Below are 20,708 nucleotides of genomic sequence, written 5' to 3'. Positions count from 1 at the left end.
AGGTGAATGACACTTTCCTCGTCAACGCGGCAATAGCCTCACTTTGTATCTTGCGGGTGAGCAACCAGCTTTTTCCCGCTCACTTGCCCTTTCTTCATTCGCTCCAACCCCTCGATGATTCCTTCAAGACCATTAGGAAGAATTTCGTAATTAAGGGGCTATACAGAAAGTAGGTCAGTGGCAGTGAGACTGAGGTACACTGGATACCTCACCTTGATGGTCTCTGCCTCAAGCCACTCCGGAAGAGTGGCCCACAAGCCCTTGCAAAGCGGTTTATTTTCATCCGCATGTGGGCTTCCGAACGTCCTGATAGCTACGCGTTCTTTTCCTTCTTTTTCTTCGACTGACACCGGAAGTGTCAAAAGTAGGCGTCCTTTCTGACTGAGGAGCGACCATCCAATCTGCTGTGTGTCAGGGAGAGAGATGGCATCAAACACATACTTGATCGGGTCGCTTGTACAAGCGCTAACACGAGTCTTGAGCTCGTCAGCAGAAAAGTGCCTGGAGAACACGTGGGTAGCCCCAAGCGACATTAGGTTCGCTTTATGGGCGTCCGATGCAGTCGTAATAATAGGAGAAAACCCAGAGAGGCGAGCCAGCTGAATGGCTGAAAGAAAGAGGTTAGGATGATACTTTTATTGACAGTCGCAGTTACTTGCAACTTACCAAATGACCCGACAGCTGACGATCCACCAAGAATGACGATCGGAGTCCCCGAGTACATGCTAATGCCGCTTTGTTCCCAAGGCGGCGTGAGGCCTAACCCGTACTTGTTACTATTATACAGGCCTGTCGAAGCAGTGTCGAAGGCCAATGGAATAGTGGCTGCCTCATCATATCCCAAATTATCCGGGATCTATATGCTGTCAATGCCAATGTAAATCCTTCGTAAGAAACATGCCTCCGCAGTGAAATCCGCGTCGCTGAGTGTGAACTGTTGGAAAGCAGATGCATGGTTTGTAAACTGGCCATGGGAGAATCTACGGCGAATGAGTTAAACCCAGGCACAACTCAGGGGCTAATAACGCTCACACCCTGTCCCCCTTCGCGAAGTGGTGAACACCTTCTCCTACTTCTTTGACGATCCCAGCAATATCCTCACCAAGTATTGCTGGGTAGTTTTCGGCGTAAACCCCAAGCTCCTGAACTTTGTAGTCGACAGGATTAAGGGCTGCAGAAAAAACCTGGATCAAGAGTTCGTCCTTCCCGGGTTTCGGGATGCTGTGCTGACCAACAGCGAATTGGCCGTGCTTAGATTGAAGGAAGAGTGCTTTTTGCTGCTTTATGTCGGACATAGTTGCGAAGATGAAAGTGCGGTGATGATTGAAAGCTACTCTACATAGGGGTCTCATTTCTTTTATACAACCCGACCATTTCAAATGCTGACGCATGCAAGAAGCAATTCATATTGACAAAGAAATGAAGGGTATCTAGATAAAATAATGATCATATATGGATGGTCCATGCTATCTACCGTGCAAAATTTTCAAGTTTCTTGCGGCCGAACTACCATTTTCACCCCGTCTACCTTCCCAGCGTTGAATCTCTCGAGTGCTTCTGGTATTGCACGCAGCCCGCCAGGTAATAGATCAACGTTGTTTGGCTGAGACTGATGTTAGAAGATACCTAGAGGTAAGGTCTGATTGATACATACTTGTATATGACCGTCTTCGACCCATCTCTCAAGATGAGCCCACAGCCTCTTCCCCGTTTCCCAGTTCTCATCTGATTGCGGGCTTCCGTCTACAGGAACCACCTGCCTGCTGTCATAGCTGTCTCTGCTGATCAAGGGTGGCTGTGTGACGGCAAGCTTTCCCCCGGGCGCAAGCAACGACCAAGCAGCCTGCTGTGTCTCTGCCGTGGATATCGAATCGTACATGATATGTATGCGAGAGCCCGTGATTTTCATCACGGCCTGTTTTAGTGCTGGTAGTGGAAGATATCTGTCTATGACATGGTTTGCTCCGAGACTCTTGAGATGTTCCGTGTGCTTTAGCGAGGCAGTGGTAATGATAGGTGAGAAGCCCGACAGCTTCGCAAGTTGGATAACTAGTAGCAATGATGCCTTAGTAAGATGACTTTGCCGTGGAGATGAGCTGCAAAGCTTACCGTAGTTGCCCACAGAACCAGCACCACCGAGGATCAAGATGGGCCAACCTTTGTACTTGGACCATCCACCGCGGTCCCAAGGCGGAATAAGACCGATACCATTGGTGGTACCGTACATCCCGATCGCGGCTGTGCCAAGTCCGCATGCAATAGTACTCGCCTGGTCAAGCGATAAGCTTCTCGGGACCTGAGTAATATCGATCAACATGAGTCTCAGCTACCGATCGCCGGGATTAACTTGCCTTAGCTGCGAAGTCAGTCGTGACTACACAAAACTGCTGGAAGGTTGCCAAATCGTTATCGTCGAAGGCACCATGGAAGAATCTAGGTCCCGAAGTAACGATCAATCTTGCACTATTGCCGCGGTAGAAGTGAAACCACATACATTCTTTCCCCTAGATCGAATTTTGTAACGCCTTCTCCGATTTCTTCAACGATGCCAGCACCATCGGTGCCTAGCACTGCGGGATAGCTATCGACGAATGTGCCATCTCTGTGGACCTTCGCATCGAGAGGGTTGAGCGCAGTAGCCTGAAGTTTGACGAGGACTTCGCCAGGACCTGGCTTAGGTATTTTGCGGCTAGCGACAGCAAACGTCGTTTGCTTAGCTGGGATGATGAGGGCGAGTTGCTCGTCAGGCATTTCAAGGGTTGAGTGAAAATCAAGTATTGAATGGAAATCAAGTGTTGAATGGATGGAAGGGCTTTGTTCCTGGCGAAGATAAAGCATTAGACATGGGCTTTTATACTCATCGCCACTCCTTACCTGACTTAACGGAAGTGAATGGAATGAAGTGTTTAGGGACACCTCGTGTATCGGGTGAGGCCCTCGACCGTCTAGGCGCGATAAAAATTGCACAGCTTTCTCAAGAAGCCTCAATCTACGACGGATAGGTCCCGGTGGCTTGTCATTGGTGCGTTGCTGCATGGGGTTGGTGAGCAAACCGTGAACATGAGGCACAGAAGATTGGAGCGTTATGCTTACAGTCATTGTGCTCATGACGTGACTCCGATGAGATACAGGGGATATTTCGTTATACAGGAAGGAATTGTGTGCACTTTATAGTCATTGGTGCCACGACCCACGAGGCACTTACGCTATTTTGTGACATTTTAAGGCCGCACAGACTACAATTCATGGAAATTCCTTGCACAGGAAAGTCCCTCGTGCGCTCCACAAGTTTATCCTATGTGGAGCTTCGGTATAGAAGCAATCAGAGGTACGTACAAAATTAACGCCAACCTCAAGGCTGGCAAGTTGGACGCCGGACGTTTCACGTATAGTCCAGTGAGCGGTCCCTGGATGCGCCTGGAGACCAGACCAGACTAGACCACATCAGTAAAAACACAAGGTGCACAGCCTAGCCCACCTTCCCCTTGCACATGGAAGTCCATTTCCTTAAGAAATAACGTTTGCCTCATTTCCGAGGGACACTGAGCGCCGGGGCTGTGATCAAGCAAAGTCAAATAGCGCAAAGGCCGTTATCATTTCTAGCTAACTAGAATCACGTCCAGCATGAATACCTAGGTGTAGAAAAGTAGGAGAGTTCATCGGTGGTACATCAAGACACCTTGATTGAGTGGCGGTATGTAGAGTAAATCAAGCTTATCTGAAAGGTGGAGGCGGTGATCGGACAAGGCGGACCGTGATCGTAGGCCATTAAAATCGATCGAGGATTAACGGGGAGAATGATCAATGTATGCAATTAAACTGCTAGCCAGGGGTTGGTCAACGAGAGCTCGAGTATCCTGCCAGAACGTACCTATCAAGAAAACGAACCACAGCCGATTGTACAAGATTGAAATATGATTGAAGCATGACGAAGGGATGCAGATTTGACACCAATTAATTGGCATATGGATACGGAAATGAGTAAGGATGCAACGCTGTCCGATGCTCGAAACTTCGTTACGGTGTGTGGGGCGGGGATATGACTGGAGCGGAAGACAGTCAAACCTCGACACGCGTTTTCTCATGCATGTGAATGTAACAAAGTGAGCGTCCAAAAGAAAGAAGTGAGTCGGAATTACTTCGCATGCGCTCGTGCTTTCAGCGATTAGGCTATCGGAGAGAGATTCGAAATTCACCTGCATAAGGTAGTGGCACTTCTCAATGTCTCACTGACTCCGCATGGTGCCACTGGACTCTATTTTTACCCTTTTGCCACTGCGGGTAGTGGATATTCTTTCCTCAAGCCTTCTCACCTGTGCCTTCGTAGAGAGGTGTCAGCACTTCCATAAGCATACCGCAAGAAAAGATCTAACTTTCAGCGCATTAAGCTCACGCAAAGCTTCATCGTCTATATCTAAGCCTGTGGCATCATTGTGATCTTCCGGCTCTAGCACGTCCACAGGAGCTTCACGCTTGGTTCCCCGTGAAGGTTGCATAGGTGGCGGGGCAATACCATCTGCCACCAGTCGATCTAGTAAGGATATATGAGCATCGTGTATAATTACCGACTGTGTTGTGCATACGAACCAAATGGTCTGTACCTGAAAACAAATGTAGCCGTGGGGATTATCCCAACGCGGGCCACGTTAATTACCTGCTGTGGTGGAACGCGGATCTCCTCTCCGAACCTGAGATCGTTTGTGACTTGTGTGATGAGATGGAGCAAAACTACGCACCCCACACAGTGACTTGATGCCTTCTTTGAACGTTCGTGGACCATCGTTCCCTCAGCAGAGACTAACTTTCTTTGATAGCCCATGCCAATCACATTCACAGGCCAGATGGCCAAGGAAATTTCTCCGAGCTCGGCATGTGCAGAATTCAGGTGTTGATCTTCATCTATAAGTATGTGAGCACATTTACGGAGTCTGATGATTTACACCAGATGAAACTGACCCGTCAGCTGAAGCCTCGAGAAGGTAAGCGGGCGAATGGAATTCATCGAAGTGCTGACGTATTTGAATTCCGCAGTACACCTCTGATACGTCGGTGGCTCATTGAATCTTAAAGCACGCATTAATTGACCCCCTCCATGTACGCCATCGAGTGTCACATCTCCTGTTTGGTGATACTGACGTGCATGGTTGATATCTTGCCACACTATAGAGAACGTCTGCAGGAGCGACAGGAGGCGGCGTTGGAGGTCGCCTCATGTACGGAATTCACCAAGCACACACCTTTCCTGCTTCCGAAGCAATCCAACAGGTCACTTTATTTTCTTCTGGAAACGTCTCAATTCCATAGGTCTCCAAAGCTTGTCCATCAACCCTGATGCATGCTCGTAGTGTCCCGTAGGATAGCATTAGAGGAAAGGAGAAATGATGGTGGGTAGCTTTCAATCGATGTACACGCGCTTAGCCAGGTACAAGAAGGCGTGCAAAGAGTAACGCGTGCTTTCACTTGACCAATTAAATTTAAAACTCAGCGACCGCAAGGAACGCGTTCGTGTCATGTGATGCCAACTTGTTGGTTTGTTGAGGAAAATTCTTGAACGTTCTTCACAGCAGCAGAACGATGTTCCTTATGGCCTGGTGCTAGCACTTGCAAACACATACTACTAGCTGTCCGGACCATACTTACTTGCGATTCACATCTTGGAGCTACGAAACGGCTTTTCATTTGAGTGGACCATTCACAAAAGTATGTCACAATGTGCTAACTTGCCATTTCAGCGATCTCACCCAGGATAGTCACAATGCACGTCTCAAATTGATGACACGTGAGGAACAGCACATAGGAGTTGATATTTCACATCGCCGGACCACCCTGAATGTCCAGCGGTCTTGTGCTTTCTTCTTCAACAGGCTGGCAACGGATTATGGACCAAACACACGAGGTGTCTCTGCGTGCAATCACAGTCACATACGCACTAGTACTCCTTCATGTCAATAAATTCCGAGGAGTTGATCTACATAGATCCGGGAAGGCGGCCGATACTCAACGCAATCCATCTCTATCATGCAATGTGTCACTACTTCCAGTCAACTCCAAACAACACGCTGGTTAAACTCTAAATTTCTGGAGGATATGTGACATTCATATATCTCCGTTCGCTTTGTGACAGATGAGCCGAATGAACGCACGAAAGAACGCTGTCTCCACTACTCCTCTCGCCCCCTTTGTCAAGAGTTACACGCCACTTTGCCACTTCAGAGAACATCAGGAAGTCACTAGGAGAATTGATGTACGAGTGAATATCTTTATGTGATGTTTCAATTTTAACCACGAGTGCTGTCATGCGATGTGATACTGACCTTGCAGGCGGTACAAACAGGCACACGGCGTGGACTGCCAATCGCGCGGAACACGGATTAAAGGCACATATTTCGCGAAAGAAGGATCCGGACCGGGGTATAGGTATGGGACATCACACCTAAAACGCGGAATGACTCGTGTTTGACGACAAAATAAGCACCTGCCGCCGGTAGCCTCGGTGGCAGAAAATATCCCTGCTCACGAGGATGGTCCTTCTAACTTGATTCGCTGGGCTTTCGATTCCGAGTACTTCTTTGTATCGCAGGTGTTTCAGCTCATTCTACAATCGTTAGGTGATGGCAAATCAGGTGAATTATTTCTTCGGGATCCGGGATCTTCTCTAGCAGTCCCGCGAAACAACCGGCTTCCGGTTCACCCCATAGGCAGGAGGCTTCCAGCCAATAGCCGTAGGGGGTGGTGCTAAATATACAATTGACTTGCAGACCATTCATTGCGTTCAGTACAGAAATAGGAGACATGCTTACCGATGGAGCCAAGATGAATTAGCAGTCGGAGGTCTCTTAACTTCGTCTCCGAAGCTGCAATTATGATAAATGAGTTAAATCCCAAAATTATGACTGCTACTCACACGAGACACTACTTGAATGTCCCATTTGTTCGTTTGTTCATGGAATATACGATGATCAGACGAATTTCCGCATGACCATTCAACGGCAGTAGGTAGCTGTCATCATATCTGAATACCGCTCAGCATCATGAAAGCCGAGATACCGGTTGGCGGCGGAACAATATCAAGTCAGCAAGTAGTACCCGGCGGTTCGAGATGAAACAAGAAGATATGAAATCGCGAGTGCTAGTGCCGCATCACGAGTATTATCATTATGTGTGCATTTCAGAATGCCCCGGTGCCAACCGGCCGAAACACTTGAGCGCAGCGACGACGCTGGACTCCTTATGCCGCGGAACGCAAGTTGTGAATTCAAAAAACCTTTCCTTCCTCAGATGCAATCCGGCATAGCCGCCTCCTGTCCTAAAGGAGAGGCTGTGACACCAAATCTCCGGTCGCGAGCTCTGAACTCGTTCCATCAATCAGAGCGCCGGTCAGGCAGAGAAGCCTCCGAGGAGCACGGACGTAGTATCGCTGCTACGGGGAAAAGAAAGTGATGAAAGCTCGCTTGTAAGTAGTAATTCTGAGCTCACTGATATTGAACTTCTGAAGCCTTGGGATGCGAACTATAATTATACGAAGTCTACGACTCGAAATATTTAGAGAGGTTGTAGAAAAAGGTGTACCAACAGTACAGTTATTTACTAAGAAAGTATTATAAGCGTAACGTCAGGACTGGTGGCGACAGACTTTTAAGAAGTTCTGTACAAATGCAATGTACATACATACGTATCCACAATAATGATTTCGAGCCACACAGAAACTATGCATGTATCTTGCAAATGATCGAGTTCCTGGAAATTGCATGCAAATGTCCATTACACTGGGAATCTGGGTTGCTTACCTTGGAGCGGTAGCATATAAGCCTCAACCCGAAGAAAGACAGAGAAGCTAATCATCAGTGAGATCAATAATCTCCATGACGGCATGTTTCCGTCGCGATCCCCCATGTTCCAACTTGACAAGTGAGGGCTTCCGATCCTCTACTTGTGCACGTAAGCGCTGGAGCTCCATCTGTAAGAAGAGGATGAGCCGGAGGGAAAGATATCACCAAAGCAAAAAAATTACCTCTAGCTCTCGAATCCTTGCCAGTGGCTTGACATCATCTGAGGGCGAGGACTCGTTAGGCCCATCCATGACTTCATTTTCATCATTATGATCCTCTGTCTCTGTCTCTGCTGTGATTGGTGTATATGGTGCTACTCCCATTGCTTGCAGGATGTCTGGGGTCGGTAATGGGCATAAGTGGTCAATGCGCATAGAAAACACCATGGCCCACCCAAGCGTGTGTACTTGAATACGAAGACAGTCTTCGGACTGTTGTCTCGTATGACGGTGAAGGCTGCTGCTGGTTCATGATCGGGTGCTTCTTCTCCGAAGCTTAGCAGAAATGACAGTCACAAAAAGTGAGGTGTGCGATAGAATTTTACGTACGTAACACGATGAGAGCATGCCTTCTTGGAGCGTTCATGCACTTTGCCTTCCGGCACACGAAGAGTGTGATCAATCACATTCTGGGAACCCACTACTTGTCCCTTCATGGTGTACTTCCCCAGTGCTATCTCCATCACAATTTGACCTATGTCACTTGAGGTTCGATCATCGAGCATTGAGTCGTCATCTGAAGTTCAGCATAAGAACTTGGAAGTAGGCTTCAGGAACTTTCACTATACTAACCAGTAAGCTCAAGTTTAGAGAACACGAAATCTCTTCTGACAAAACCATTGCTCAGAGTCGTGCGGTCCGATGTACCAACGTAGCCCGGAGGCCCAACATGCGAACGACACCTAATACCGTCAACAAAGACGGTTGTTATAATTCCCGAGGTCTGTTTAGCTAAGACCTTCGTCCTGACTCCAAATTTCTTATGAAGGTACTAAGGGTCTTTCCCTGTTCATTTTATGAATAGCGCACCTTGCCTTCGGCTGACGCGATCCAGCACGTTATTCTGTTCTCAGTTGGCGTACTAGAAACGACGACATCATACTCTGGGAGCTCCTGGTCATCGATGAATATACAAGCAGAAAAGTCTCCCAGAGTCATGATGCAAGGTAGACAGGCAATATATGATATATTACAGATGGCAAGATGCAGCCTGCAGGATGGAATATTAAGTGGCTTTTGCTTTCGAAACTTCAAGTTGAAAGAAGCATACTTATGTATCGAACTTCATATAAGTAGGACTTTAAAGTTTATGTAATGAAAGAGTTACATAAACGAATAAAAGAGCCTTTCAATCAATGACGTGTCACGTGCAGTATACTGGACTAGTTTCACCGTCAGAATTTCTTGTGTCTACGATTAATTGTCATAACTAGGTGTCGGGACTGGCACGGCCGAGCGCCATTACAATCTGCATAACATTCCTGCTGAAAATGGATCGGGAGTGGACAACATTTGCGCATTGAATGATTTACACCAAGCAGTACTGACAAAGAAATTCCAACTTAATGTAATTTCAAGTTCACCATGCCAGCCACGCAATGAAAGACTATAGAAAAGTGTGAATTCACGTTCCAGTACGGTCGTATAACTCAAAACATACCTTTGGGTATTTCCTCACAATGGCTTTGCGAGTTTCGTCCATGAGCAAGATCCCCAAAGCAAAGGTAAATGGAAGACCCCAGAACATCCCAGGGATGGGCGTCGTGCCAAATACCCGCTGGAAGCCAGCTCCATAGAGGTTCGCGATGCAGATCAATATCGTGCCCGTCATGCCGACAAGTACCAGCAGATTACGACGCGGGCCCCATAGAGGATTCGAATGCAGTATCGATACTCGGCGGTTGGAAACTGCTAGAAGAGTCCCGCACTGTCCGATGGCCACCGTCACATAGCTAGTGACTCTTAAGATCAGCATTGCGAGAGGAAAGAATCACGACATACTAAATGCCTTGACCAACATCGACAAACTGGGTTAGTTGAGCGAGTGTGTAATCCTGCCAGCCATCTTCCCATTGGTTGAAAGTCAAGATAACCTTATAAAAACTGAGGCCCTGCTGTTTCATGTACAAGAACCACATCGCCATCGCGCAGGGCCACAACATCAGTCCATAGAACTGTGCAAGTATACATGCGCATGTTTTGGTCACCCAGGTCATGAAACATACCAAGTAGATATGAAAAAAAAGCGCCAACCCGTAAGCCTATCGGTCCTGGCGTTGCGTGGTTTGCGCTGCATCAAGTCTACAACAGGAAGTGAGCACTGGAAAGCTCATGAATGCGTGAGCACCCACCCCACTCCGGCTTCTCATACATTAACGAGATGGACATGATAACATCGTTGGTGATGGAATAGCAGGTTTGTTGATACGAGTTCAAGGGTAACTGCATGCCTAGTAATACGTTTGCGATGATCGCCATGAATTGCGCATAACTTCCACCCTGCAACACCATGAGTAAAGGGCCTCGGAGGAACGCAGAAGAGCAGTATCAGTCGGATTGCCCTTGATCGTACGATCCTGCACAGGAAGGTGGGTAGTCGTTGTGTCGAATTTCGCGCCGTTGCAAAGCCTCGCGATCTAATGAAGCGCCTTGAACGCAGAAAATACAGTGGGGTCTGATGCCTTCATAGCCCTCTCGTTAATTTCTTCGACACCAAATACGTCATCGAGGAAGGCAATATTCCCTACTACCTATGGGTCCATCAACAAGCTGGTAACAAGAGCAGATGCATCATTTATCTTACCATCTTTCCCGCAGTTAACGTGCCTGTCTTGTCGGAACACAACACAGACATGCATCCTAACGTCTTAATGGTCGCCAGATTCTTGACCAACACCTGACGTTTAGCCATGCGACGGGCAACAACAGACAACGATAGTGCCACACAACTCGGGAGGCCCTGGAAGATGTCAACTAAGAAGTGAATATAAGCATTCACTGCTGGCTACCTACTTGGAGAACGAAAGCAGTTAAGCAGCCAATTGAATTTACGATGGCAGAAGACGAGGTGTCATACCCAGGATACGATGTCCGTAACCAAACGCCGTATAGAAGAATCGATAAGCAGAAGAAAAAGATTGCGACATATGAAATGACTTTGGTGAAAAACCACACTTCTCTTTGGATAGTGGTAAGCTTGAATTTTGTTTCTCCAGACATCTTGATAAGGCGTCCCATGACAGTCCTATCTCCCGTGGCGAACACTACTCCATGGCAAGTCCCTTGTACAACAAAAGTGGAAGTCAGTGCGAGGTTGCGAGTCTCCAGAGCATTATCGCATGTTGCATCAAGAGCCCCTGGTACCATTTTGCTGCAATTAGACTTCAGCCAAATTCATACACGTAGGCCAAGGAACAGACCTTTCACCCGTCAGGAGAGAGCGATCAAAGCGAAGGTTGGACGATGCCTGCACGACACGCATGTCGGCCGGGACACGATCGCCAGCGTTGAGCACAGCAACATCACCAACCACAATGTCAGCAGCTTTGATTATTTGCTGGTTTCCGTCCCTATTGACCACAGCCTGATGTGCAATTAGAGATTTTATTGACTTCATGATTCTGTTCGCGTTTCAATCGATCAAAGCATAGAATGTAGCAGAAACGACAATGACGAGGATCTATAGTTGATGAGAAGGGGAAATTAGGCACTAGAGTTGAAAGTCACGAACCACAACACGCATACCAAGAGTGAGAGGTACAGGAGGCCCGAGTGGTTTATAGGAGAGCTAGCATGTATATTAGAAAAGTTATGATTGCAGGTAAACAACGGCACTCACGATAGTCAAGATGAACGAGATCCACATCAGAAAATTGAAGCCACCAAAAATATAATCAAGCGTTTTCTTCCAGTAGACGGTAGGGGATGACTAATGATATATTTGCCATCACGCTCCCTGCTACGAACAACGGCAAGCTCCAAACCGACTGTGGGATGACTGGAATATCGGTTATACACTTCGTCAATACTCAGTAGATGGGCATCTATGCTTCCAATTATGTCCGCTGGGTCTGGCGAGGATTTGGAGGTCGTCTGTTTCTCTTCGACGTGACCTGGTAATGTACGGTATCTGTTCGTTGTTAGGTCAGCGATATACCACGCAGGAGGTAGAGCAAGAGGTAGAGATGCAAATAGAACATACAACGCGATTTGAATGCCATAGCCTTTCCCGAAGCCGCGGTCGGGATCAGGAGAGGGTATTGTGTCTAACATTGAAGTAACCTGCCTGAAGATCTTTGCTTCCTCTTATTATTTATCATATATTATCCTCAAGGCAATCCGTCGACTGTGCCTAATTGCCAGACCCGAGAATTTTTGGTTTTGTGTCATTAATCCGAGTCGTGCACCGGGTAAAACCCATCACGCGGGCATTGTTAGTGATCTAACGTTGAAGATCTAGAGAAAGCAGACCTTATTGTCAGGTCAGGCATGTCAAACGTGTCAGCACTGTCATCCTGTAGTGAAGCAGACAGTCTTGGAGGCAAAGCATGAAATCGGAGGAACGGCTAAGTATACTTGGAAAGGAAATCAACCAACTTTGATACGGTCACTACTAATACGCCGTCCCCAACACCGAGGGAATAATCTGTAGAAAATAAATATCATGCTGTCTGCCATTTCATGTGTGGATGTGACTTCCCTTATTGATTGTGTCCGATGCGTTATGTCCCTGTACGGAGACTGTGTCATGATGGAGAGGGATCTGATCAAACTCGTATATTAAGTACATAGCCTGGTGCAGCCAAGCCATACGGTCCTATTGACTAACTCGACGACTGGCAGATCACGTGCGATGCGCCAGAATAACTTCACTCTCCTGCCACCCACGGATTCCGGACTCAGTTCGATCCATACATGCGGCCTCGCGTTTTCTTCGACTTTGCAGTAGGCACTGAGCCTGCAGGGCGGTAATTAATACTCCTATATTGCACTGGTTTTAATGCCTTATCACTTCATCCCAGAGTCATTTTCGAACTTTACAGCGATACAGCACCGAAGACAGCTGAAAAGTAAATGAACATACATTGTATGCTGCCCTGATCTGACCACCTTCATAGCTTTCGAGCGCTATGTACGGGCGAGAAAGGCCTTTCCGCCGTTTCCGAACGGCCTCTGTACTACAAGAATAGCATCATTCACCGTTCAATTCGTGATTTTATGATTCAGGGTGGAGGTGCGCCATTCTATCATTTCATTCTTAAGCGTTATTCATGGTTATCAGACTTTACGAAACGAAACGGCGCCGGGGGAGAATCCATCTACGGCAGTGCTTTCCCTGACGAAGACTTGACGCGACCTTTGGAATCAGAAGGGTAGGTTCACCATCGAATACCTCAATACTTCACTCATGTTCCCAATCTCACGGTACAGCCTTCTTTGTATGGCCAACAAGGGGCCTAACACAAATGGATCGCAGTTCTTCGTTACCCTGCGAGATTGTCCGCATTTAAATGGTGAGTCTTTGTTCTAGAAAATCCACATGCGTCTTTAATGTGAGACGCTCATAGGCAAGCATGTCGTATTTGGCCGGGTCATTCGTGGATACGAGGAAGTCGTCAAGAAACTTGCTGTGGTTCCTGTAGATGATAAGGATAGACCTCAGCACCCTATCGTTATCGTCAACTGCGGTGAACTTGAACTCAAGAGGAAGGTAGAGGCTTCTCAAGGTGCGTTTTTCTCGTCAGAAGTTCTGATGAAGTGACTAATATCTTGCAAGGCGAAGAATTAAATGCAGAAGTTCCTAGTCGAAGACGGCACAGCAGTCGCTCACGCTCACGAAGTTCAGACCATGATCGTGGCACTCAAAAGAAGAAAAAATCCAAGCGCCGAAAACATGAAAGCAAAGTGGATGCCAAAACGGATGACGAGGGTCACAAGAATGAAGACGAGAAGGTTCCCAGGCAAGAAACCGAAGAGGAATATGATGCCAGACTTGAAAGAGAAGAGCAGGAGCGGTTAGAAGAGGCTAAGCGAAGGGAACTGGAGCGGATCAAGCGCAAATATGAATCTACACCGCCTGCGAGCGAAGGAGGTGTGCGATTTAAAGGTCGGTCATCTTCGGTTGCACCCATGTCAAAAGCTGAAGCAGTGTTCTAGGACGAGGACGAATGAAGTTCATTGACCCTGAACTTCACCACCGACGGTAGAAAATCTTGATCATATTATATTCTATAGTCTGTTATGCTCATCAACATCATCCGCAATACCCCAAAATCACAAAATGTCATAGAAATCAGAGCAAGTGTGGAGATAAAAAGTCATAAACACAATATACTACACGCTTACTTCTGCGACCTGCTCAGTAACCTTGTCCACAGGCGACTCTTCCTTCTCTTCGGCCTTGGCGTTTAATGCATCCTTCTTCGCACTAGCAGCGTTGGCAAAGCTAATCGATGGTCTAATGTTTGCTGATGTTGTTGGTGTAGCATGAGAGACGCGCGGAGATCCAGGGGTAGGCGGCGTAGCGATAACTTGGGGCGGCGACCGTGTACCAGTAATAGGACTTCGTTCAGTTGCTTGACGGGAGGAATTGCGTGACATTGGGTGTGGGACGCGTTCTTTCAAGGCTTCACGGTCCTTCTCAACGCGGGCAGTAATTTCGCGTTCTTTTGAGGTAACATCAACTGGTCTGCAAAGAACTTGAGCACTTGACAGGTTGAATATCACAAAAGATACGGACCTGGCTGCACCGAAAGGATTCGCTTTGGGAGCGGGCGGGGCACCGGGATTAGAAGCCATTTTCGGAGAAGAGAGGGGAGAGGGACTGGCAGAGTTGGAAGAACGGGGGAGAAGCTCGAGCTTACGACGACCCATCTGGGGTGTGGGGGGTGTGGAACTGGTTGCTATCATCCGAGGTTTCAACCCATACCCTTAATGTGCTGAAAATGATACTTACGCGATGTTCTCGATCGTCCAGCGCGCCAATCGCCCTCGTCGGCGGGCGGGTCTCTCGCGTGTTGTGAATCATGACTGCCTCTCAAACTGCCAAATCTCGATGGCGGGTCTTCTGTCGAAGGCTTGAACTTGCTCCCAAGGGCCCATTTATCCTCGCTGTCTGCAGGCGATTGACCTTCGGGCGTGGAGAATCCTGAGCCTCTCCGCTTAAATGACGGAGCTTCTGGTTCAGGGATCTTTGCAAGAGGCTTACTCGACCTCCACTGGCTGACCTCGTCTGAGACACTGGGTGGAGGTGGCATGCGATCTCCCGGAGGACCATCAAATCGACGTCGGGAAGAATCGCGTGAATCCTGCATGTTAGGTGGGGGGCCTTCACGGCGCCAGTTACCAGAGAACTTGGAGTCATCGTCAAAGTTAGACCCTGAGAATCCGGACCTCTCCTTTGCTGTGAAATGCTAAGTCTTGAAAGCCTTGAAAGAGTGTCTTCAAAACTCACGAGGCTCGGCGACGCTGGTACGGACTGTCCGTCCAGAAAGGCTCTAGAAGAGAATCAACCACGGCACAGAGAAAACAGATGACACGTTCACTGACACTACCGGTCTTTGCCAGTGCATCTTTTAATCCATCAAGCTCTACAAACTCGACATATCCAAAGCCTTTCGGTTTGTCATCACGGTCCTTGATGATTTTGATGGATTTGGTCTGACCAAAAGTGACATTACGTCATGTATATCAGGCCGCAGAATACATACCTCATGAGGACCAAAGAAGCTTTCAAGTTCGCCTTCGGTGATGTCAAAGGAGAGATTTGCGACGTAGGCAGTGTAAGGGGGTTGGGTGGGCAGGGGGAGATCTTCCCGAGGCGACGCAAACGATCGATCGGCTACGTAGAGTATGAATCGATATGAATCACGAGACTCATAATGAGAACTTACGCCGCGACGAAAAGTCGTCTCTTCTCCCAAACCGATCGCCAGGTCGAGACCTGTCATCATCCGTTCTCATCGACGCTAGGCGAATTCTGATAAGCTAAATCCTCATGAGAATAGACAAGCACGTACGAGCACTCGGAAGAGAATCCATCTCATCCGCCCATGATCCCAGCGCTACGCGTCATATTATAACCGACTTTTCATGAAAAACGACCAACGCACTGCTATCGCCGAGAAATTCATTGAGAGACATCTTTGATGCCTTTGATTTTTTAGGCGCTACACATCTTTGAGCTTTGAGCCATTTGACATTAGGAAAAAACTAACCCATGATTGAAAACCTTGTGCAGTACTTTTCACTGAATGATCTGTCGCTTGCTAGCTTGGATAAGTAGCAAAAAGCAAGAAGGAAATCATTCGGCGGTTGCGACCATAAGACTTTCTCACGCTTGTGTCCTACATAGATAACACACGGACCAACACGGTGCGCCGCAGCAGACGTCGACAACATGATCCTTCTCGAGGTGAGCAACGTTGGAAATCTCCTTTGAGGGCGCGTGTTCTGATGCAGCTGCTAGTCCCACAATCTCATCATTCAGACGACGCTTGCGGAAAAGATCGCAAAGTAAGATTGTCATTGGTTAACGCTGCGCACACTAATGAGATGTCCAGGCCGTCGTCTCTCGATGTTTTGTTTGTAGATTTTGATGGCGTGAGGTTTCATCTATCAACGCCAGAAAAGAAGACAGTGGTTCAGCTTTCTATGAATATCCGATGCTGGGATGAGCTAGTTGCATACGGAGCAATGGAGATACTGCAACGGGAGTATGGCCCACTCATTAAACAGCAGACAGAGCCAGAATATAACATCAGTCTTGATATAGATATTGATCAGGTTCCAGCCGATGAAGGTGCGTGCAGCTCCATTGTGTGTTTGTCTGACTCAATTGGTGTCTGTAGAAAGCAGGGAAGCATTCGTGAAATCCATCTCGTTATTCAAGCGGAACGCTCTAGCGGCACCATTCGAACTCGCGTTTAAGCAACAGAAAGAGTTGGAAGCATCAGGTGGTACTCAGGGGCAGTTAATGCAGATCCACTACCGCGATGAAGAAGCCATCTACATTCAAGCATCGCCCGACCGTGTCACTGTGATATTCTCGACAGTCTTCAGGGAGGAGACCGATCGCATTTTTGGCAAGGTATTCTTGCAGGTAAGAATACTTTCTGATTTCTCGTATTATGCTTGACGTTGCAACCAGGAATTCGTAGACGCACGACGGCAGCCCAGTATTCAAAATGCCCCGCAAGTGCTCTACACGAACCGCGACCCACCCTTGGAAATTCGCGATCTTGCAGGTCTACGGAACACTGATGACATCGGCTATGTCACCTTTGTCCTCTTCCCTCGCCACTTTGCGAACGCCAACATCTCGTTCAATACGATATCGCACGTACAACTATTCCGCGATTATCTGCACTACCACATCAAGTGCTCAAAGGCGTACATGCACTCCCGTATGCGTCATAGAGTAGCCGAGTTCCAAAAAGTTCTGAACCGTGCGAAGACGGAGGTGGCGACAACCGAACGCAAAACTGTCACGTATGTTAAGCGCCTTTCGTTAAGTGTCCAGCTAATGGTGCGTTACAGTGGCCGAACTATGACGAATCGGTGAGATGGATGGACGAGGTGCCTTTACCCAGCGTCGTGTAACTTTAGTAGTATATTCGTCAAGACGTCTCCTGTGAAATTTGACTCATTGCGCAGCTATGGTTCTCAACGAAGGGACTCCATTATCATTGGGATTCTTTGTTGAGAACCTCGAACTGTGGTTTGCAGAGAATACAGAAACACCCACCAAGATTTCTCCCGAGCATCCGACATTCATGACTCTAGACGAGCGCAGTTCTAGGAAGCGCTTGCGCCGGTGTTTTCTCCTTTTCCGTTGCCATAGGTTGAGATTGAGATAGTACTAGACAGTATGTGATAAGTACAATTTGATGCAACACAATTTTTGGGGTATTGTTCCATGGAGGTACTTAAGTCTGAATAAATATGCATCAGATTCCTGCAGTATTCTTAGCGTTCTGACGTTCATCATATTGTCATCGACAGAAGTCGCATCCTAACTTGAGCGATGATATTGGAGACCCAGGCGCAGACCGATAATCCACACTACGAGTCTCATCGTCAGCCCTGTCCGGCAGCTCTGCGAACTTCCGCATCCAGGCTATCTGTGTTGCTGTGGCAGCGGTTTCCCTTACTGTTTACAGTCCTTTCCTTCTTACAGCCGACCAAAGGGGAGTCTTTGTATGGCCAGATACGATACTATTCATTATTACTACATGATGCAAAGTTCTACGGGTATTTTTGTATGCAGGTGCTGTCAAGGTATAAACGAAAATGCATCAGAGATTCCCGTTCTTCGCATTTACAAAATCTCCACTGTCCTAATGTCCATCATATCAACAGCAGAGGCGATATCTCTAACTTGGGCGATGATCTCATTATCCGAAGCGATTCTCTTATACTCTCCACCCCGCTGCTGCGCTAGTAAAAGTGCGCTAAAAGGCTGTCTAAGGCGAACAACCAACCTCAACTCTCGCGTGTGAGACCGCGAATCCTGCTTCCCTAGCCAAAATGCGCCCAAACGCTGTCCGAGGCGAGCGAGCAAGCTTGACTCTCGCACAAGAGACTGCGAACCAGCCGGTTCGTTGTCTGAGGGAGATAAGTCGAGCGGATCATCTGACGGAGACCCAGGCTCAGGCCGATCGTCCGCGCCCTGCATCTTGTCTGTGAAGTCGGGCAGCCCGAGATCATGACGATTCCATGGACGAATGAGCAAGAATTTCTGCAAGGTGGGCCTTCCAGGCCAGAATTGAATCAGCGTGTCCGCCGTTGTGATTTCCAGGTCTTGGAGCCCGTCAGCCTTTATGTGATAAGTGCAAGGTGTGCCGACCCTTCGCTTGACTTCTGTGAGAGAAAATGCGATGCAAGGCAATTGCAGTCTGGCGTTTGCGAAACGAGGAACACTGAGGTTCTCAAGAGTAGTATACAGTTTTGAAGCCGACTCCACAGCCACAATATTGTTTCGCAGCATGGAAACCGATATCTGCATCTCGTATTCAGATAGAGATGGTAGCGTGTATGACAGAGCCTTGTATGAGGAATTTGCAGCTGGAAGACAACTGTTGAAGCTGGACGATTGTCCGACCCAATCAAGGGACGTGATGTCGCCCGAATGAGCTATGATCTCCTGTAAGAGTCGTCCGAGCGCCTTTTGTCTTTTCTCTTCGTATATAACAGGAAGGTTGACATCAAAGATACCAAACAAAGAGTAGGCGATGTCTTCCTCCCTCGTGGTGTCACGGTTTGACGCCCATCGAAGTTTCTCTCGGGCATCCCTTGTCCCTGGATGGAAGTCGACAAGCGCCCGCGCATTTATACCAGTTGAACGCTCTAACTCCCCCATGATACTGACCGACTCCTTGTGGTTGCGTGAGCGTGTGTTGAGATATAGAGTCCAATCTGCTTGGTAGAAGAGAACAATTTTAGGAGCGAGGAATTCCTGAACGGTCCATCCTCGCGTGTTCCAGATGCTGCTTGCGAGCGCGCCAGACTCTGACAAAGGAGGAACATCCGATAGGTAGACGATGGTGAGCGCTGAGTAGTGATACCAGACGAACATGGAATTGACTGATTGCTGGAGTTCTACATTGTTGTTCTGGTCGATGCAGCACGTATCGACCCACGCCCAGTGATACCCCGCGTCACAAGCGACTCAGAATTTCTGCAACTCCACAATATTTCCAACCGGATCCAAGTCGTATACATCCCTGCCCCGAATGTCATGCAGTAGCGGTTCCTTGGTTTCCCACCTATGAGATAACATGACCCAACTGAAGCGCTTGATGACCGCTTCTTTAATGACCTCCATTTGGAGGGGCGCATGCATCACCAACGAATGCAGAAGTTCTTTGTACTCTGTACTCTCCGTGAATGTGTTGATCTGCGTATCTCGATTGCACAAGCGTCCAGTAGAGGTGTTGATTAGACGAAGTGGAGCGTTTTCCAGTTGGGCGTGAATGGCTCGTTGAAAGGCATCTTCTACTTCAGATGGACTGACGTATTGTTGGCGTAGCTCTGGCAAAAATGTAAGTCATCTTCAACTACGCGCTCGAGTTGTTTGGGGCTTACGTCGTATCCCTGGATCGGGTGCGTCATCCAACTTGGAGAGCATGACTGTGAAAGCCTCAAATGCATCATCATAGCGCTGTGCTCCACGAAGCGCTTCATACTTCAATTCGTATCCAATATGAGACGAAGGGTTGAGTTCAATGACCTGCGAATATCATCACAGATGTTAAAATAACGACAGATATCGTCCGCACCTTGTCCGCGTTCAAAGAAGCCCCCTCATAGAGATTTTGGCCCAATTTCACCTTACTGCGGTGTACAAAGTAGAAGTCATATGAGGAATCCATCCCGAATGCTGCGAAAAGTATGTTCTCGATGGACCAGAGCTGAAGATTCCCATTCCAGTCTCCACTGGCGAGCTGTTCTCCACTGGAAGAAATTGCGACACACCGAACATCTGCGGTGTGTGTGAGTAACTGTCCTATCCGCTTGTGGGACATTGTGCACCACAGGCGTACAGTCTTATCTCGCGAGGCAGTGGCAATGAAGAAGCCATCAGAAGAGATGGCAAATGAGTTGATATCGTCAAAGTGACCGGTACAAGGTTGAGCTGATCTGGGTCCCATTTGACGAGTCCCAAAACTTGATTGTTTTGCTGTATGCAGAGATAAGTTGCTGGCCGTTGGGTGACCACACAATGCCTCGAAGAGCACTACTGCCGGTCCGGAGAAGAAGCTCGGTACCATCGGTGCTCCAAACCGAAATGTTCCAGTGTGTTCCGAATGCCAATTTTAGCCCATCCGGGCTGAAGGTGACACAAAATACCCCACCCCCACCATCGAGTGTTGAGAGGACA

General features: G+C 48.0%; 9 protein-coding genes across 9 annotated transcripts; 2 read left to right on the top strand and 7 right to left on the bottom strand.

The window, feature by feature from the left end:
* Positions 1-38: 38 nt before the first annotated feature.
* Positions 39-1,295, bottom strand: BJ212DRAFT_1445359 (chaperonin 10-like protein; the record flags this gene model as incomplete). The annotated part of the gene is made up of 5 exons (XM_041338100.1): positions 39-158; positions 213-607; positions 667-856; positions 902-980; positions 1,033-1,295. 5 exons carry the CDS (start codon positions 1,293-1,295, stop codon positions 39-41), a joined length of 1,047 nt encoding a protein of 348 aa, XP_041196716.1.
* A 77-nt stretch (positions 1,296-1,372) lies between these two features.
* BJ212DRAFT_1334904 (GroES-like protein) lies at positions 1,373-3,243 on the bottom strand. The gene is made up of 7 exons (XM_041334890.1): positions 3,094-3,243; positions 2,875-3,030; positions 2,495-2,820; positions 2,352-2,433; positions 2,110-2,296; positions 1,655-2,049; positions 1,373-1,603 (listed from the first exon to the last, which is right to left on the bottom strand). The coding sequence occupies exons 1-7, from the start codon at positions 3,106-3,108 to the stop codon at positions 1,487-1,489; spliced, it is 1,278 nt and encodes a 425-aa protein (XP_041196715.1). The 5' UTR covers positions 3,109-3,243; the 3' UTR covers positions 1,373-1,486.
* Positions 3,244-4,226: 983 nt separating this feature from the next.
* BJ212DRAFT_1547943 (uncharacterized protein) lies at positions 4,227-5,461 on the bottom strand (the record flags this gene model as incomplete). The annotated part of the gene is given in 6 exon segments (XM_041341887.1): positions 4,227-4,319; positions 4,374-4,531; positions 4,588-4,688; positions 4,737-4,928; positions 4,941-5,173; positions 5,238-5,461. 6 exon segments carry the CDS (start codon positions 5,361-5,363, stop codon positions 4,227-4,229), a joined length of 903 nt encoding a protein of 300 aa, XP_041196714.1. The 5' UTR covers positions 5,364-5,461.
* A 2,026-nt stretch (positions 5,462-7,487) lies between these two features.
* Positions 7,488-9,120, bottom strand: BJ212DRAFT_1334888 (uncharacterized protein). Its single transcript, XM_041334889.1, has 7 exons — positions 8,858-9,120; positions 8,621-8,807; positions 8,378-8,564; positions 8,223-8,323; positions 8,012-8,166; positions 7,788-7,957; positions 7,488-7,737 (listed from the first exon to the last, which is right to left on the bottom strand). Exons 1-6 carry the CDS (start codon positions 8,984-8,986, stop codon positions 7,835-7,837), a joined length of 882 nt encoding a protein of 293 aa, XP_041196713.1. The 5' UTR covers positions 8,987-9,120; the 3' UTR covers positions 7,488-7,737; positions 7,788-7,834.
* Positions 9,121-9,407: 287 nt separating this feature from the next.
* Positions 9,408-12,100, bottom strand: BJ212DRAFT_1297237 (uncharacterized protein; the record flags this gene model as incomplete). Its single annotated transcript, XM_041332556.1, has 12 exons — positions 9,408-9,434; positions 9,489-9,780; positions 9,830-9,931; positions 10,054-10,129; positions 10,180-10,327; positions 10,495-10,578; positions 10,632-10,787; positions 10,841-11,198; positions 11,248-11,411; positions 11,559-11,615; positions 11,667-11,756; positions 11,795-12,100. The coding sequence occupies 12 exons, from the start codon at positions 12,098-12,100 to the stop codon at positions 9,408-9,410; spliced, it is 1,860 nt and encodes a 619-aa protein (XP_041196712.1).
* A 642-nt stretch (positions 12,101-12,742) lies between these two features.
* BJ212DRAFT_1445358 (cyclophilin-like domain-containing protein) lies at positions 12,743-14,034 on the top strand (the record flags this gene model as incomplete). Its single annotated transcript, XM_041338099.1, has 8 exons — positions 12,743-12,795; positions 12,850-12,897; positions 12,946-13,061; positions 13,110-13,200; positions 13,259-13,341; positions 13,396-13,554; positions 13,605-13,934; positions 13,985-14,034. The coding sequence occupies 8 exons, from the start codon at positions 12,743-12,745 to the stop codon at positions 14,032-14,034; spliced, it is 930 nt and encodes a 309-aa protein (XP_041196711.1).
* Positions 14,035-14,161: 127 nt separating this feature from the next.
* On the bottom strand, positions 14,162-16,000 carry BJ212DRAFT_1264518 (uncharacterized protein; the record flags this gene model as incomplete). The annotated part of the gene is made up of 9 exons (XM_041330422.1): positions 14,162-14,516; positions 14,568-14,757; positions 14,784-15,230; positions 15,282-15,324; positions 15,377-15,487; positions 15,538-15,668; positions 15,721-15,795; positions 15,847-15,891; positions 15,940-16,000. Coding segments are annotated over 9 exons (1,458 nt in total), but the record flags the coding sequence as incomplete, so codon positions are not given.
* A 148-nt stretch (positions 16,001-16,148) lies between these two features.
* On the top strand, positions 16,149-17,742 carry BJ212DRAFT_1334861 (Arp2/3 complex, 34 kd subunit p34-Arc-domain-containing protein). Its single transcript, XM_041334888.1, has 6 exons — positions 16,149-16,241; positions 16,296-16,342; positions 16,390-16,628; positions 16,678-16,928; positions 16,977-17,317; positions 17,366-17,742. The coding sequence occupies exons 1-6, from the start codon at positions 16,227-16,229 to the stop codon at positions 17,388-17,390; spliced, it is 918 nt and encodes a 305-aa protein (XP_041196709.1). The 5' UTR covers positions 16,149-16,226; the 3' UTR covers positions 17,391-17,742.
* Positions 17,743-17,998: 256 nt separating this feature from the next.
* BJ212DRAFT_1585854 (uncharacterized protein) lies at positions 17,999-20,565 on the bottom strand. The gene is made up of 5 exons (XM_041342378.1): positions 20,107-20,565; positions 19,913-20,057; positions 19,594-19,858; positions 19,468-19,505; positions 17,999-19,426 (listed from the first exon to the last, which is right to left on the bottom strand). Exons 1-5 carry the CDS (start codon positions 20,476-20,478, stop codon positions 18,147-18,149), a joined length of 2,100 nt encoding a protein of 699 aa, XP_041196708.1. The 5' UTR covers positions 20,479-20,565; the 3' UTR covers positions 17,999-18,146.
* Between the last annotated feature and the right edge of the window lie 143 nt (positions 20,566-20,708).

Source organism: Suillus subaureus (genome assembly GCF_016647635.1).
Source record: "Suillus subaureus strain MN1 chromosome Unknown BJ212scaffold_6, whole genome shotgun sequence".
NCBI classification, from domain to species: domain Eukaryota; kingdom Fungi; phylum Basidiomycota; class Agaricomycetes; order Boletales; family Suillaceae; genus Suillus; species Suillus subaureus.
The sequence above is the reverse complement of the archived record's forward strand: the minus strand, read 5'-3'. Positions and strand labels throughout refer to the sequence as shown.